Source organism: Bubalus kerabau, chromosome 4, assembly GCF_029407905.1.
Source record: "Bubalus kerabau isolate K-KA32 ecotype Philippines breed swamp buffalo chromosome 4, PCC_UOA_SB_1v2, whole genome shotgun sequence".
NCBI lineage: Eukaryota > Metazoa > Chordata > Mammalia > Artiodactyla > Bovidae > Bubalus > Bubalus kerabau.
In genome coordinates, this window is record NC_073627.1 from 24,089,631 (window position 1) to 24,104,902 (window position 15,272).

The following is a 15,272-nucleotide window of genomic DNA, read 5'->3' on the forward strand; positions in this document are numbered from 1 at the left end:
ATTATTTTGCAGCTGGGGGAACAGGGAAGGCAGAATAGAGGAAAATGGCAAATTAATTTAGCCTTAAAAGATGTGTTGGATTTGGACCTTTGGCAGTTTGGGAGAAAGATCTTTTTGGCAGTGCAAATAATAAGAGGAAGAATATTCAGAAGTTGTTTAGTTTCATTAAAGATACCTGAGTATTCCAAATCAACATTACAAAGATAGCTGGGGCCACATATTGAAAGGTCTTTTAAATTCTTTGTTTCTGAGTTTGCATTTCATGTTGTTGGCAGCAGAGACTATTGGAGAATTTGGACAGGCTCATGATGTGACCAGAGCTATCGTTTACATGAACCATCTGGTGGCAGAGCATAGGATGTGCTGGAAAGGAGAGAGAAAGAAGGCAGAGAGCACCATGTGGAGGCTACCACAATAGATCATAAGGAGAGCATCAGCGTTTGAGATTTGGGATAATGAGCATGCAAAATAGTGGGGAGGAGAAGCAGATTGGAGAGAGGGTGCAGAAATAGAACCAATGAGTGATTAAACGTGGGGATGCAAAAGAACGGGAGGAAAGATGGCTGTAAAGATTCTGACCTGAGTAACTGTGGAGATATCGAGGAGGCCTTTGGGAAAAGGACAAAAGGAGGGGAGAGAAACTATACCTCGATATATATACTCGGGGTGCTAGTTGAAGTCTTAAAAGTGGAGAAAATTGCCATAGGGAAGGAGGTCTAGCGGGGAAGAAGAAAGAAGGATAGGGACAGCATTTAGGAGGCAAAACGGGGAAAGGAGCTAAAAGAAAGTAATCAGAAGGTAGGCTTCCCTGATAGCTCAGTTGGTAAAGAATCCACCTGCAATGCAGGAGACCCCAGTTCAGTTCCTGGATTGGGAAGATCAGCTGGAGAAGAGATAGGCTACCCACTCCAGTGTTCTTGGGCTTCCTTTGTGGCTCAGCTGGTAAAGAATCTGCCCACAATACGGGAGACCTGGGTTCGATCCCTGGGTTGGGAAGATTCCCCTGGAGAAGGGAAAGGCTACCCACTCCAGTATTCTGGCCTGGAGTCTTCTGGCCATACAGAATCTGGACTGTATGGTCCATGGGATCGCAAAGAGTCAGACCCGACTGAGCGACTTTCACACTCACTCACAGAAGGTGAGGAAAGAAGTTTCAGTTTCACAGACGAAGTAGGAATACAGAAGAAGAAGGAGTGGTGGTCAACAGTATCAAGGGCTGCAGAGAAGTTGGGGAGAATGGCACACAAAAAACCACTGGATTTAAGAATCATGAGTTTATTGAAGATCTTTAGGGGAGCAGATTCAGTGAATTAAGAAGACAGAATCCAGATTACAGGCAATTTTATATCAGTTTTGAGATTGTAGAGACAGTAAGCACAGGTTACTTTTGTATTAAATCTATCTAGAAAGGGAATGTTGAGAGAGTTTGGGTGTGATGGGATGAGAGGCTAAACTAAATTTCAGAGAGAATAGAAAAGAGGTGTTGGCATCTAGAGATCTTGAGAACATAGACTCTATAGGTCTTGGAGACTGACTTGATGTGGAGATTGGATGGAAAAGTCGTCCAGTTTCAAGATTTGGAGAATGGAAAAAGTAAGATGCCGTGTGTGACTCTAAAGACGTCATAGGGACTACACTGGTGGTCCAGTGGTTAAGACTCCGAGCTCCCAATAAATGCAGGATGCCCAGGTTCGATCCCTGGTTGGGGAACTAAGATCCTGAATGCTGCAGGTACAGATGGGAAAAAAAAGACATCAAGCATTAGAAGCAGTTTGGGGTTCAAAATGGTAAGTTTGATTTTAGTGTGTGCATGTGTTAAGTCGCTTCAGTTGTGTTTGACTCCTTGCAACCCTATGGACTGGGGCCTACCAGGCTCCTCTATCCATGGGATTCTCCAGGCAAGAATACTGGAGTGGGTTGCCATGCCCTCCTCCAGGGCATCTTCCCAATCCAGGGATTGAACCTGCATCTCTTATGTCTCCTGCGTTGGCAGGTGGGTTATTTACCACTAGATATATTTATTAATGTTTTCAAGGGACACTAAGTAGAATGTCCCTCCCACTCCCTTTCCTCTGCTCCTACAAATTTTCCTCCCAAGGGTTGGAATGAACCTCTTAGTCCTTAGAGCAGACTAGTTTCTTTTCTGGTAGTTTTGGTGGACTATATTTGGAGACTAGGTGCTAAGCCCAATAATCTCTCAGTAATCCATTTTGTGTCTTATATACTAATCTGAATTAGTATTCAGCTTTGTTTATCTTCACATGGTAAATGATAATGAATTGTTGATCCTCAGTAACCATGCAGAGAGGCCATCCAGATCTTTTATCTAAAACTGGTAAGACCCCAAGAGCAAATCAGGAACTCTCTTGGTCCAGTAAGTCCAAGGGACTGCCTCAATTTCCTGTTCATGTGCTTGGATTTGTTCCCTTAGAGTCCTGAGTCTCAAATACTGTCTTCCTTGTTCTACAGCTAAGTCCTCAAGAACAAAAGCCAAGGACTTGTTTTGAGCTAGGTCGGTGTAGTACTGAGTTCTAGGTCAAGCCCATTAAAACCAAAATCCTGAGAGAAGGAGCAACCTTATGTCTTGTGTTTTCAGAAAGACTCAAAACATTGATCTTACCAGATTTTAATTATCATGGACCACAGAACAGCCTGAGTCTGTTCATATTAACATTTTATAACCCAAATGAAAAGGATCCATTTCTACTGGCCTTTTCTATATGCTGTTTTTGGTTTTCAGTAGCTGAAGTTTTCCGTTGAGGTTGTTTTAAACGCCTACATGCAAACTGAAGAGCACTCAAGCTTTGGTGGGATATCACCCGCAGCTGGAGTGATGGAGGAGGAGGAGGGTACAAGCTTCAGGTGCATCCTTCTCTTTAAAAAAATTTGAAAAGCAAAAACCACTTAAGGAAACTCATTCCATCTAAAAGCAGGCAAGATGTGTCCAAGGAAGAGGATGACTCTCTCTCCATGTAGGAAATAGATATCAATTCGTATATAACCCAGATGCATAGGATGGGCCACTTTGAAACACACTGGATGTTTCCTGCAGCCCTCCATCTCTTCTAATCAAAGAGTAAAAGGTTATGAACCATGAACCGTGGTGAGAAGCAGTGGAACAGTGCTGCGGCAATGGCTCCTCTGCTGGTGGTTAGGCCCTGTCTTGCTCTATTAAGCAAACACAGTTAATATAGATGAAAGGTAACCTTGATAGAAGTGAAAATTGAAACTTGAGTAGAAGGTAGCAAGCCAGGCACAGCTGCAGTTATACTTCCTCCTGTGTGGCAACAGGAGCGGCACTTACTGCTGTTGTTTGGAAGGGATGTCATTTTTTTAAATATCTTTTCTTCAGGGTGTTTTGGTCTTTAACATCTACACCACTAAAGAGGGAGTGTGCAATATGATATAAAGAGCAAATTAGACTCTATGTGTCAGAGTGCAAGGGCAAATCCAAGTTCAGTGTTCTAATTCCAGTTCATCAGCTATTAACTGGCTGTGTAACTGTGGGCTAGTCCCAAAAACATCTCTGTTCCCGGATTTCCTCATCTGAAAAACAAGGGTTGGATCAGATGATCTCTAAATTCTCTTCCAGCCCTGAACTCCTATTGACTTGTGATTCCCATGGAGCATTACAATTTCCAGTTTTTAAGAATGAATTTTTGTAAAAGTGAGCATTTATGCAGCATGTTTTATATATGAAAAATCCCTTATAAATACTTATTTATAAGTATTTATACTTATAAATATACAAATATTTTAGGTTTTCTTAGTATCAGTACATAAATTTGCCTTCTTCATTTCTTATGTTCTTCAGCTTAAGAGTGTTGCAGCTCTTATTGAAATAGTACCTGATTAGCCAACTCACTTGGGCCAGCCACACCTCTCCTATCCAGCATTTTATTCTAGGGCTTTGAGTTTAGCCCTCCCTAACTTGGGTATTGGTTATTGGTGCTGTTCCCCTTGTTTAGGTTGAGCTTCATTTACCTGCGTCAATGAAAGTGACTCCTTAGAAGGTTATGTTAAAGGATTACTTCTCCTTTTATCTTTCTCAACAGTATTTCACTAGTACTGCCAGCTTCCTCTATGTTCAGCGTTGTCTCTTTATCAGTTCCAAGAGAGAGATAAGACTCATTTTAGCAGTTTGTATACATGGAAGAGGAAGAGGCAAGGCATGGCTTAAAATCAGGAAAAAAAAAACAACTTGTTAACTCTCAGTCTTAGTGGCTTAAATTGAGTGCAATTGAAGAATTAAAATAGTATTTTCTTCTTGAAACCAAAGAGCACATCACCTTGCCTTGCAACTGCAGCCTCCAAAAAAGGTACTAAATCTGAGAACCTTTCTTCTCCCCCAGTACTGGAGAAAAATTGCTCAAAATGTTTTTTTCATAGTTGCTCTGAGCAGTCATAGCTAAAATCTGTTATCTCTAATTTTCTGAATGGCCTAAAATGCTGTCATCTATTTTGTGTGTGTTTGTGTGTGTGTGCACGTGTGTCTGTGTTTTCCCCTGACTATGGCTCTGAATTCAAATAATCAGTGATCATCCTAATGGTGTTTTCTTGTTTTGTAGATGTACAATATTTTTAGCTTCATTTGGTATTTAATTGTCAGTTGTGGGTCTCTGTTCTTTGAGCTGCTTTGATAGCTGCAAAAACAATCATTGTTCATTTCTTGCATTTTCCTCCCTGCAGATGATTCAATGAAAGTGAAAGATGAATACAGTGAAAGGGATGAGAATGTTTTAAAGCCAGAGCCCATGGGAAATGCAGAAGAGCCTGAAATTCCTTACAGCTATTCAAGAGAATATAATGAATATGAAAACATTAAGTTGGAGAGACACGTTGTCTCATATGATAGTAGCAGGCCAACCAGTGGCAAGATGAACTGTGATGTGTGTGGATTATCCTGCATTAGCTTCAATGTCTTAATGGTTCATAAGCGGAGCCATACTGGTAAATAGTCTATCCATTGTTCTGAAAACTGTCCTAATTCAACCACATAAGAAAAGGAGTGGTGTAATTTAGAACTTACTTTTGATTACTTTTCATTGATTTTTTATATGATTCTGATATCTCTCTCCCTCTCTGCATTTCCATTTACCTAGCGATTTTTATTCCTGCTTCACCATGCATTTATCAAGCATATCACAAATGCTATGAATAAGACTGTAGAGATCACAGTGTTCTAGGTCAGCCAAATATTTTTCTTCAGTAACAAGTGGGAGTTAAATTGTGTGATATGCTTTTTAAGCATCTTGCATATATTTTGTGTAACTTTTAAAACAGCTGCTGCTAAGCTGCTAAGTCACTTCAGTTGTGTCCGACTCTGCGACACCATAGACGGCAGCCCCCCAGGCTCCTCCGTCCCTCAGATTCTCCAGGCAAGAATTCTGGAGAAGGAAATGGCAACCCATTTAGAACAGCAGATCTCCTTATTGTATTGGGTTCAAATTTGGTAGATCAAAGGATTCAATTTTTATTAACAGTTTAAAAAATTTATTTTCAGACAACAAAAGGCAGTCTATAGAGATGCATGCAAACTTAACACTCCCACCAAGCCCTATAGATTTCATCTAACATAGGGTATGGAAACTTTAAAAAGCATTTCTTCAATTAAAAAAAAAAGCATTTCTGGCTCTCTATACCTTATTAGGACTTCAGTCTGTGACTCTTTTTATAGATTGAGATTATTTAAAAGGAATGCTAAGTAATGCAAAAACTTAAGTCTAGAAAGCACTTCTAAAGCTACTCATTTTTTATGCTCTGATCCAAGGCAAGGTGATCCCTAGCCTTGCCAGTTTTTTCTCTTCTAGAAGGAAGATTCCTTAAGTCAGTCCTAGGCTTCCCTTGAAATACAGCTCCCATCTGATCCCAATATGAACAGAAACTATCTAAAAAATGAGCTTTTGCCATAGGCATCGAATCTGTGCATATGCTTCGCCAATTGCCCGGTGATCAGAACTCTCCTTTTTGTCCTTTTTAAAGGTGAACGCCCATTCCAGTGTAATCAGTGTGGGGCATCTTTTACTCAGAAAGGTAACCTCCTCCGCCACATTAAACTGCACACAGGGGAAAAACCTTTTAAGTGTCACCTCTGCAACTACGCATGCCAGAGAAGAGATGCACTCACAGGTCATCTTAGGACACATTCTGGTAAGTGAGAGCAATGAGCATTCCATATCTAGTAAATATGTCTTTCTCCGTGCCCATTGAGGAAACTAGAAAGAGTTAAGTATGGAGGTTTTAATCTGTCACTCCAGTTCTGAAGGGTTACAACAGCAGAGACCTCTAGGGCTAATTACACTTCCATTAAGACATTAATTGCTCTCCGTCTGGCTCAATGGGGATGAACATCTCCTTACCATCTTTGCACCCCTAGAGAACAACACAGTCAGACAGGAGAAGCCTACACTGTAAAAATGCTTTTTTAATTTTTGCAAAAACATTATAGCCATCAGTTTTTTTATGGCAAACTTTATTAAAATAAAGATTATTTTCCTAAAAATATACACACATACTATTCATTCAAAAGTCTGGATAAAGTAAATGATGTACAGTTTATAAGTTGTATAAAACTGTAAACTGGGTATGAATCTCTGTTGAGGGTAAATTTTGGCTAATCTGGGCTAATTTGGGGAGTTTGGGCCATTCTGGTCTAGATTTTCTTTTTTTTAATAGATAAAAATACAACATTATATTAGTTTTAGGTGTATATGAGCTAAATTTCTTAAACCTAACTTTCTTCTTGATCACCCAATTTATTTTTAATCTCTAAAAGATGAGCAGCAATAAGAATTCATAAAAAGCTATGTTCTCTCTTGATGTTTTCACTCCTTATTTTAACCACATTAAACTAACATTTAGAATTTCCCTCCTAGAAAAATAAAACTGGGTTTATTTTCAAATTTGGGACCTCATGTTCTTGATGTTATCTGACAAAATTTTAATTGAAGGGGGAAAAAAAGGGCTTGTTTTTATGTTAATCCACATTCTGCTTTGACTAAAACCCAGCCCTAAACCCGCAACTGGTCACAATTCAGAGACTAAGGATTAAACAAATCAGCCCCAAGAAAACCCACTGTGAGAGATGGTAAAGGGTAAAAGAAGGGTTTCTTTTACAGCTCATTGTTCAAAGTAATGAGCTAAGGGTGAGTTTGGTCCAAAAAATTAGAGTAGTTCTTTTCTATTGCTTTTTCCAGGTAAGATCCAACAATAGCAGTCATTTTTAAGATTCTAGAGGACCTCAATTTATGTAGAAACTTAACATTCCTAGCCCCAGAAAACCTGCATTTATTTTAATTTGTGATTCCATAAGGATCTTTCAGTGCTTTAAGCCCCAAAGGCTCTATTTTAAACAGAGCAAGAGGACTTGAAAAAGAAAAAAAATCTCAGTCCCTAAAATTCTGAAAAATTTCTGGTGTACATTTTATTGACAAGTCAGAAAGGTGAGCCCTGCACACAGAGTTGAAGTTATTGTTTATAACAGTAAGGCATTTGGAAGAGTTAGGAGATTAAAGGTGGCCTGTAGTGTATGGTTGAACTTTTGAGGAAATTTTTGCTTTATCTTAGAAATTAAGATGAAGTCATTTTTTGAAATTTCTTCTTATTTCTATTATTCAAAACGATCCTCAGTTGGTTAGGTCAGTTTTTATTAATTGAGCCCAGACTTTGCTATAGCCACTGGGCAAAGACAAGCTACATTTATTGAAATAGGTCAATGCTCTAAAAAGACTTTTAGTGGCTAATACCCACAAACTGCAGCATTCTTTACTTACAGGCAGCTGAATGTCACAGAATACAGGATCTCTCCCTACTTCATTCTTAAACCACACGAATCTCCTTGAAAAAGAAAATGTTCCTTTTTGTATTTTTTTCCTGAAAAAGCAAGATTGGATCTGGAGCCAAAACACTGTGCTCCAGGATAGTGATTAAGTCTAAATCCTTTCATTTGTGGAAGGAACCTATCCTTTCAAAGGGTACATGAGAATCGATCATAGGCCATAACCTTGTTTCAGTTTACTGAATTTAAAAGTAAAGTAGATGCACAAGTATCCAAGTACTCTGGCTTCTCTCAGCAGTCTCCTTCCTAGGGGACAGTTTTCACAGGGCCCCAATACACCGTTTGTTCTATAACCCCTGAGGGTCACTGAGTGCCCCTTGTGCTCTCCTTATAGTTGAGAAACCTTATAAATGTGAGTTTTGCGGAAGGAGTTACAAGCAGAGAAGTTCCCTTGAGGAGCACAAGGAGCGCTGCCGTACATTTCTTCAGAGCACTGACCTGGGTGAGACTGGTGAGTTCATGCAACACCTGTTCTGGACATATTTAGTGAGCACCTGCTGTTCTAGGTGGTAGGTTGCAATAGTAAACAAAATACAAAAAACCCTGCCCGCATGGAGTTTATATTCTCATTGGGAAAAACAGACTAGAAACAAAATGAAAAAGTAACATGCAGTTTTGTCTGATGTTTTGTAAGGTAGTAATTGCTATTGAGAAAAATAAAGCAGGTACTGGGGGCTGAAGGTGAGTTAGGAGAAACATCAGCCAGCTGACCTTTTAACAGACTTAAAAGCATGAGGGGAGAGCCCTACAGATCACTAGGAAAAAGCAAGTGCAAAGGCCCTGGGGCTTGAATTCAAAGAAGTGTAAGTAGTCCTGTATGGCTGGAAGAAAGTGAGTAATGGGACATGAGGCCAGAGAGGAAATAGGAAGCCAGATCTTATCAGGCCTTGTAGGCCATTGTAAAGATGTTGGCTTTTACTCTGCATGAAATTAAAAATCTTCAGAAGGTTTTGAACAGAGAGGTGACATGATTGGACTTCTCATTAAAAAAAAAAATCACTCTACTTGCTACTGAGAATAGGTTGTATTGGGGGCAAGATTAGAAACTGGGGAGTCCAGTTAGGAGGCCATTGCAATAATTCAAGCAAAAGAAAATTGTCTTGGTAATTGTAGAGGTGGTGCAAAGTGTTCTAACTCTATATAGTATAAAGATAGAACCAGCAGGATTTGTTAACAGATTGATGTGCAATGTGATGAAGAACGCAGTTGCCATTGACTGAAAAAGGCAAAGATTAAGGCTAGAGGCAGCTTGAGGGTTGGCTAGGGCAGAGTTCATTAAAACCACAAGGATTTTCTTTGCACAGGGCCCCCAAATCATGTACTTGTTCGCTCATATGATTTATTGTGATGTTTATATTTGGCTCTGGGAATTTCATATTTTATTCCATGTTTTGAATTATATGCCTGGTAGCAATTGGTTGAAACACCAGATGTCTTTCCGTGTATCAGTTGTGGTTTTATTTCCTTTCATTCTTGAGTTGAAACAACCTGAAACCTTTTTGTGTAACATCCCTGCAGTTGTCCTTTGACCCATATAGTTGACCATCAACCTGGTTGGGCTTCCTCACTGATAGCTCAGTTGGTAAAGAATCTGCCTGCAATGCAGAAGACCCCGGTTCAATTCCTGAGTCAGGAAGATCCCTCGGAGAAGGGATAGGCTACCCACTCCAGTATTCTTAGGCTTTCCTAGTGGTTCATACAGTAAAGAATCTGTCTGCAATGTGGGAGACCTGGGTTCGATCCCTGGGTTGGGAAGATCCCTTGGAGGAGGGCATGGCAACCCAGTCCAGTGGAGAATTCCATGGACTGTATAGTCCATAGGGTTGCTGGATATGACTGAGCGACTTTCATGTCACTGGTTCTGCAGCTTGGATTGCCTGCTATTTTTATTTGGTTACTTGAACCAGTTGCTTAGAGTAGGTATAAATCTTCATGGGATTTGGTGTTTGATGGTAGTGGTTACAATTGAATAGTTTGAAAATTCTAAAACAGAAACATTACAAAAATGTGACAGAAATAATGTGAAACTCAGGAAAAATGGAGTGGAAATCTTGAGTAGTTTAACTGTATCCGTTTTGAGTGAAAGGAAACTTTTGTTTTAGATAAAGCCTATGTTATGATGTTAGGAGCTGGCCAACTGAATTCCGTTGGTGTGCACTGCTTCTGCTTTTTATCCTGATGGCATGTTCAGTTTTATCAAGGAGTTGGATTTCCTCCTTATTTCTAAAGAGAAATGTTTACCCTTAAAAACCTAAAACTTGGATTTTGACGTCTTTAAGCAACATGCTTAAGCTTAGTCAGGCAATACCTGGGCATCGTTACTTGAAGTTCCATATTTCAGACGATAGACAAAGCTCTTACTATGAGAAATTCTCAAGTTATGAAACTCTTATATTCCAAGTAGAATCATTAATATTTAAAGCAAGACAAATTAAAGAGAGCATCTGATCCCACCTCTTCATTTTAGAGTTGAGAATACTGAAACTCATCAAAAATTCAATGACTTGCTTAAAAATCAATAGAACTTTTGTTGTTTTCATGATTAGCTATTTTTTTATTTTCAAAGACATATTGGGACATAATTCACATACCATTAAATTCACCCTTTTAAAGTGTACAATTCAGTGGTTTTTAATGTATTCACAAAGTTATACAACCATCACCACTCTAATTTCATAACATTTTTGTCACTTCGAAAGAAACTCTGTACCCCTTATCAGTCACTCCTGTTCCCCCTCTTCAGCCCCCATCAACCATTAATTTACTTTCTGTCTCTAAGAATTTGCCTATTCTGAACATGTCACATGAAGAGAATCATAAAATGTGTGGCCTTTTATATCTGCCTTCTTTCACTCAGCATAATGTTTTCAGGGTTCATCCATGTGGTAGCACTTCATTCCTTTTTATAGCTGAATAATATTCTATTATATGGATTCACTGCATTTTATCCATTCATTTATTAGTTAATGGGATTTAGTTTTTTTCTACTTTTGGAAAAATGGCTTAATTAGTTATGTATTTTTGAAGGTTATATATTATTTAGTTAGCAAAAGTAGAATAGCACACATACTAATTAATAGACATTTTCGTATGTATGTATGTCTCGATTGTCCTGGAAGTAGGGGAAAACATGAGTAAAATATCTTCTATGAACAATATGTTCAAAATTAGTGATTTTGAAGCAAGGTTACCACCTTACTTCCTATCCCCATGACCTTTTTAGGAATTTCAAATTAGAAAAGTGGCAGTAGAGGGGCTTCCCTGGTGGCTCAGTGATAAAGAATCTGCCTGCCAATGCAGGAGACACGGGTTCAAACCCTGATCTGGGAAGCTCCCACATGCCTCAGAGCAACTAACCCCGTCTGCCACAACTATTGAGCCTGTGCTCTAGAGCCTGGGAGCCACAACTACTGAGCCCATGTGCCACGACTGCTAAAGCCTGCACATCCTAGAGCCTGTGCTCAAGAGAAGTCACTGCAACGAGAAGCCCACACACAACTAAGGACTAGTCCCTGCTCGCCATAACTAGAGAAAAGCCCAAGCAGCAGTGAAGACCCAACACAGCCAAACATAAATAAATTAAATTAAATTTTAAAAAGAAATGTGTTCAAAGAATCTTTTTTTGTTATCTTCAGTGGTATAAAGTGATTCAGGAAATACTGAAATACAGAGGTTGAGTTAATTTGCATTTCATAGGTTGGTTTGATGAATGCATGCAAAACACTTAAAGTCTCAGCAAAAAAATAAAAGGCTAACTAAGTCAGCAAGTTTTGATTTAAAAAAAAAACAAATATATTGTTATGGTGGTTTCAGGTTAGAAAATGTATAAAGTCACAGCTTAATCAAGAATGGTAAACACTGCATGTCATGTCTATCTTTGATATTTCAAATAGTTCTTATGATTTTTCCTAAAATCCAAAATATAAAGAATCTTTAATCGAACATAAGCCAATCCTTTGATTATTGTCACAGCTCCCTACATGGTTTCTATTGTTTCCTTCTTAGAATTGGGAGTCCAGGTCTGGACATAGTGTTCCATTTTGAACCTGACCAATATAGTATCACCAGTGGTACCTCTTATCCCTTCATCTCTAGGTTTTTTTCCTGTTTCTTTTCTTTTCTTTTTGGTTGCATTGAGTTTTCATTGCCACACTTGGGCTTTCTCTAGTTGCAGTGAGCTGGGGCTACTCTTCATTGCAATGCACAGGCTTCTCATTGTGGTGGCTTCTCTTGTTGTGGAGCACAGGCTCTAGGGTGTGCAGGCTTCGTAGCTGCAGCTCATGGGCTCAGTAGTTATGGCTTGTGGGTCTAGAGTGCTGGCTCAGCAGTTGTAGTGCACAGGCTTTAGTTGCTCTGCAGCATGTGAAATCTTCCCTGACCAGAGATCGAACCTGTGTCCCCTGCCTTGCCAGGTGGGTTCTCATCCACTGTACCATTGAGGAAACCCTACTACTAGCTTTTAAAGGGATGATGCTCTACTGTGGATGTGGCACTTATTCATCAAGTGTTGTTGTTCAGTTGCTCTGCTGCTGCTGCTGCTGCTAAGTCGCTTCAGTCGTGTCCGACTCTGTGCGACCCCATAGACAGCAGCCCACCAGGTTTCCCTGTCCCTGGGATTCTCAAGGTAAGAACACTGGAGTGGGTTGCCATTTCCTTCTCCAATGCATGAAAGCGAAGAGTGAAAGTGAAGTCGCTCAGTCGTGTCCGACTCTTAGCGACCCCATGGACTGTAGCCCACCAGGCTCCTCCATCCATGGGATTTTCCAGGCAAGAGGTTCACTTGCTCACTCATGTTCAACTCTTTGCGACCCCATGGACTGCAGCACATCAGGCCTCCTTGTCCCTCACCATCTCCTGGAGTTCTCCCAAGTTCTTATCCATTGAATCAGTGATGCTATCCAACCATTCATCAAGTAAGTTGAAGTGTAGCCTACTGTGAGAGCTGAGCCTTGGGACAAACCTGCCCCAGTCAGGAATCAGGCCTTTATGGAAGCAGGACAAATGAAAAGACCTTGGATTGGAGACCAGTCTGCAAAAGAAGATCGTGTTGAACAACAAGACTCCTGCCCTTGCTGATCTTTTTCATTTGTTCTGATAGCATTCATTGCATTCTCCTGGACCAGGCTCTGTGTCAGAGCTATTTGTAAAGATGAGTGGAGGTTAAGCCCCTACCCTCAAAGAAATCAGTCCAACAAGGGACTGAGCACTGGATCTATTAATATAATATAAAGGTCTAACAGAGACACATGTAATGGTATTACTTCAGCTCAAGTTTCTATACCAGACATCATCAAGATACTCCCAATTCTGCTGTCTTAATGGAGTATATATGAAAAGAAGAATGAATATAGACGACCACAGATTTCATTTTCTCATTAGCTTGATCCTTATTCCAGAAAGGGACTAACAGCTGGTATAGAGATTCATTTAGCCTCATTTCACACAAATTATGAATACTTGGAGCGGGACATATTTTTGTATGACAATGAGTTCTAGCAATAACAAGATTTTTAAAGTAATTGAGTAATTATATTTATTTATGAATCTAGAAGTCAAAACCTTTTATCTTCATCCTCATTGTTGTGGTTGAGATAATACAAGCATGAGAATTTCAGGAAAAAATCCGTACTTTTACCAAATAGCAGTCCAAAGAAAGAGCTTAAAATGTTTTAAATGTCTATTTTCCCAACAGATTATTCTTTTTAGAAAGTCAATACTAACTCACAAGTAGTATTCATTGTACATGCTCAAAAAGGCAACGGTTTTATGCAACTTTTTTGTTAGAACCTGGCTTGCTCTTTGATAGCAATCTCTTGTTAGACAATTCTTATTGCATAATATCACCCCTTTGTACTCTCCATCAGCTACTGGCTGACCACAGTATAGAAGAGACAGGAAGCAATGTCTCTTATTTGAGCTCCATTTAACACTTCAACATCTAATGATGGATTTTGAACAAAAACACAACAAATTATATAGTTAAATCTACAATCACTGAAATAGAAATGACATCATGCAACCAGTTAACTAAAAAACAGACGAACTATTAACACTTGTACAGAGATTAAAGATAGTAACTTATTCTATAATTTTGATTTAGGATGAATTTGATTATTTATTTTTCCAATATGTCATTAAAACCATTTTGCTCATGAAAATGGTTATCTCCCCTGTATACTAGTAGGCAAGTAACATGAAGGGGAACTGACCCAGAATTAGTCCTACTCCTACTATGCTCACTCATGAACCAAGTGTGCAAATTGTTCCTTGCCACCATCCCATATTCCCCACACCCACCCCTTGCAACATTAAACTGCCAAACACCACCCAGGAACGGATTTCCTATTTCGTCATTTAAACCCATTATCTTGTTCCCTCACTATCTTGCCAAACTGGTTTCCCTCTACTTAAATTCTGAGACATGATGTGGCAAGATAACACGTCTAGACTGTTTGTATAAATAGACAGTTGGGTCTTAAAGTTGAAGCAGAGGACCAAACTTCAAGTCCTTTTTTTTCCCTTTTCAGTCTACTGCTTGGACTCCTTGTAATCCCAAAGAGATTGTCTTGACTCCAAAGCAGTTCTTTGTGTTTTACAGGGTGCATCATTTAGTACAGCAGTTGTCCAATAACTGCAAGGCAGTAGACTGAAAGTTTGGGGGAAGAAAATGAGAGTATCAGATCAGTCGCTCAGTCGTGTACGACTCTTTGTGACCCCATGAATCGCAGCACACCAGGCCTCCCTGTCCATCACCAACTCCCGGAGTTCACTCAAACTCACGTCCATCGAGTTGGTGATGCCATCCAGCCATTTCATCCTCATCTGTCATCCCCTTTTCCTCCTGCCCCCAATCCCTCCCAGCATCAGTCTTTTCCAGTGAGTCAACTCTTCGCATGAGGTGGAAAAGTACTGGAGTTTCAGCTTCAGCATCATTCCTTCCAAAGTATACCCAGGACTGATCTCCTTTAGAATGGACAGGTTGGATCTCCTTGCAGTCCAAGGGACTCTCAAGAGTCTTCTCCAACACCACAGTTCAAAAGCGTTAATTCTTCGGTGCTCAGCCTTCTTCACAGTCCAACTCTCACATCCATACATGACCACAGGAAAAACCATAGCCTTGACTAGACGGGCCTTTGTTGGCAAAGTAATGTCTCTGCTTTTGAATATGCTATCTAGGTTGGTCATAACTTTCCTTCCAAGCCATAATCAATTGAAACTGTAGCCTTTACCTAACTTGCCAATTGGAAAACACAGTTAATTTAGTAAAGATTAACTTAATCTCTAGAGTATATGCACATATACACTGAGGATTGGCATCATGAAGCTGATATTTTGAGTGAATGGCCCTGCAGGAGGGTGTTGGTAGATGGCAGCCCTGTGGATTAGGAGTTTCAGGGACTTCCCTGGTGGTCCAGTGGTTAAGACTCTGCCTTCT

General features: G+C 39.8%; 1 protein-coding gene across 8 annotated transcripts in view; it reads left to right on the plus strand.

Moving 5' to 3' along the window:
• Nucleotides 1-383: 383 nt before the first annotated feature.
• Nucleotides 384-15,272, plus strand: part of IKZF3 (IKAROS family zinc finger 3) — a 29,215-nt gene continuing 14,326 nt past the window's right edge. The window contains exons 1-5 of one of the 8 annotated variants that reach the window (XM_055575978.1): nt 384-798; nt 4,056-4,319; nt 4,690-4,950; nt 5,983-6,150; nt 8,172-8,288. In XM_055575978.1, coding sequence (XP_055431953.1) covers nt 4,698-4,950; nt 5,983-6,150; nt 8,172-8,288 — 538 coding nt within the window. In that variant the 5' untranslated portion in view covers nt 384-798; nt 4,056-4,319; nt 4,690-4,697. The other 7 variants (XM_055575980.1, XM_055575976.1, XM_055575977.1 and 4 more) reach the window with 7 other exon arrangements.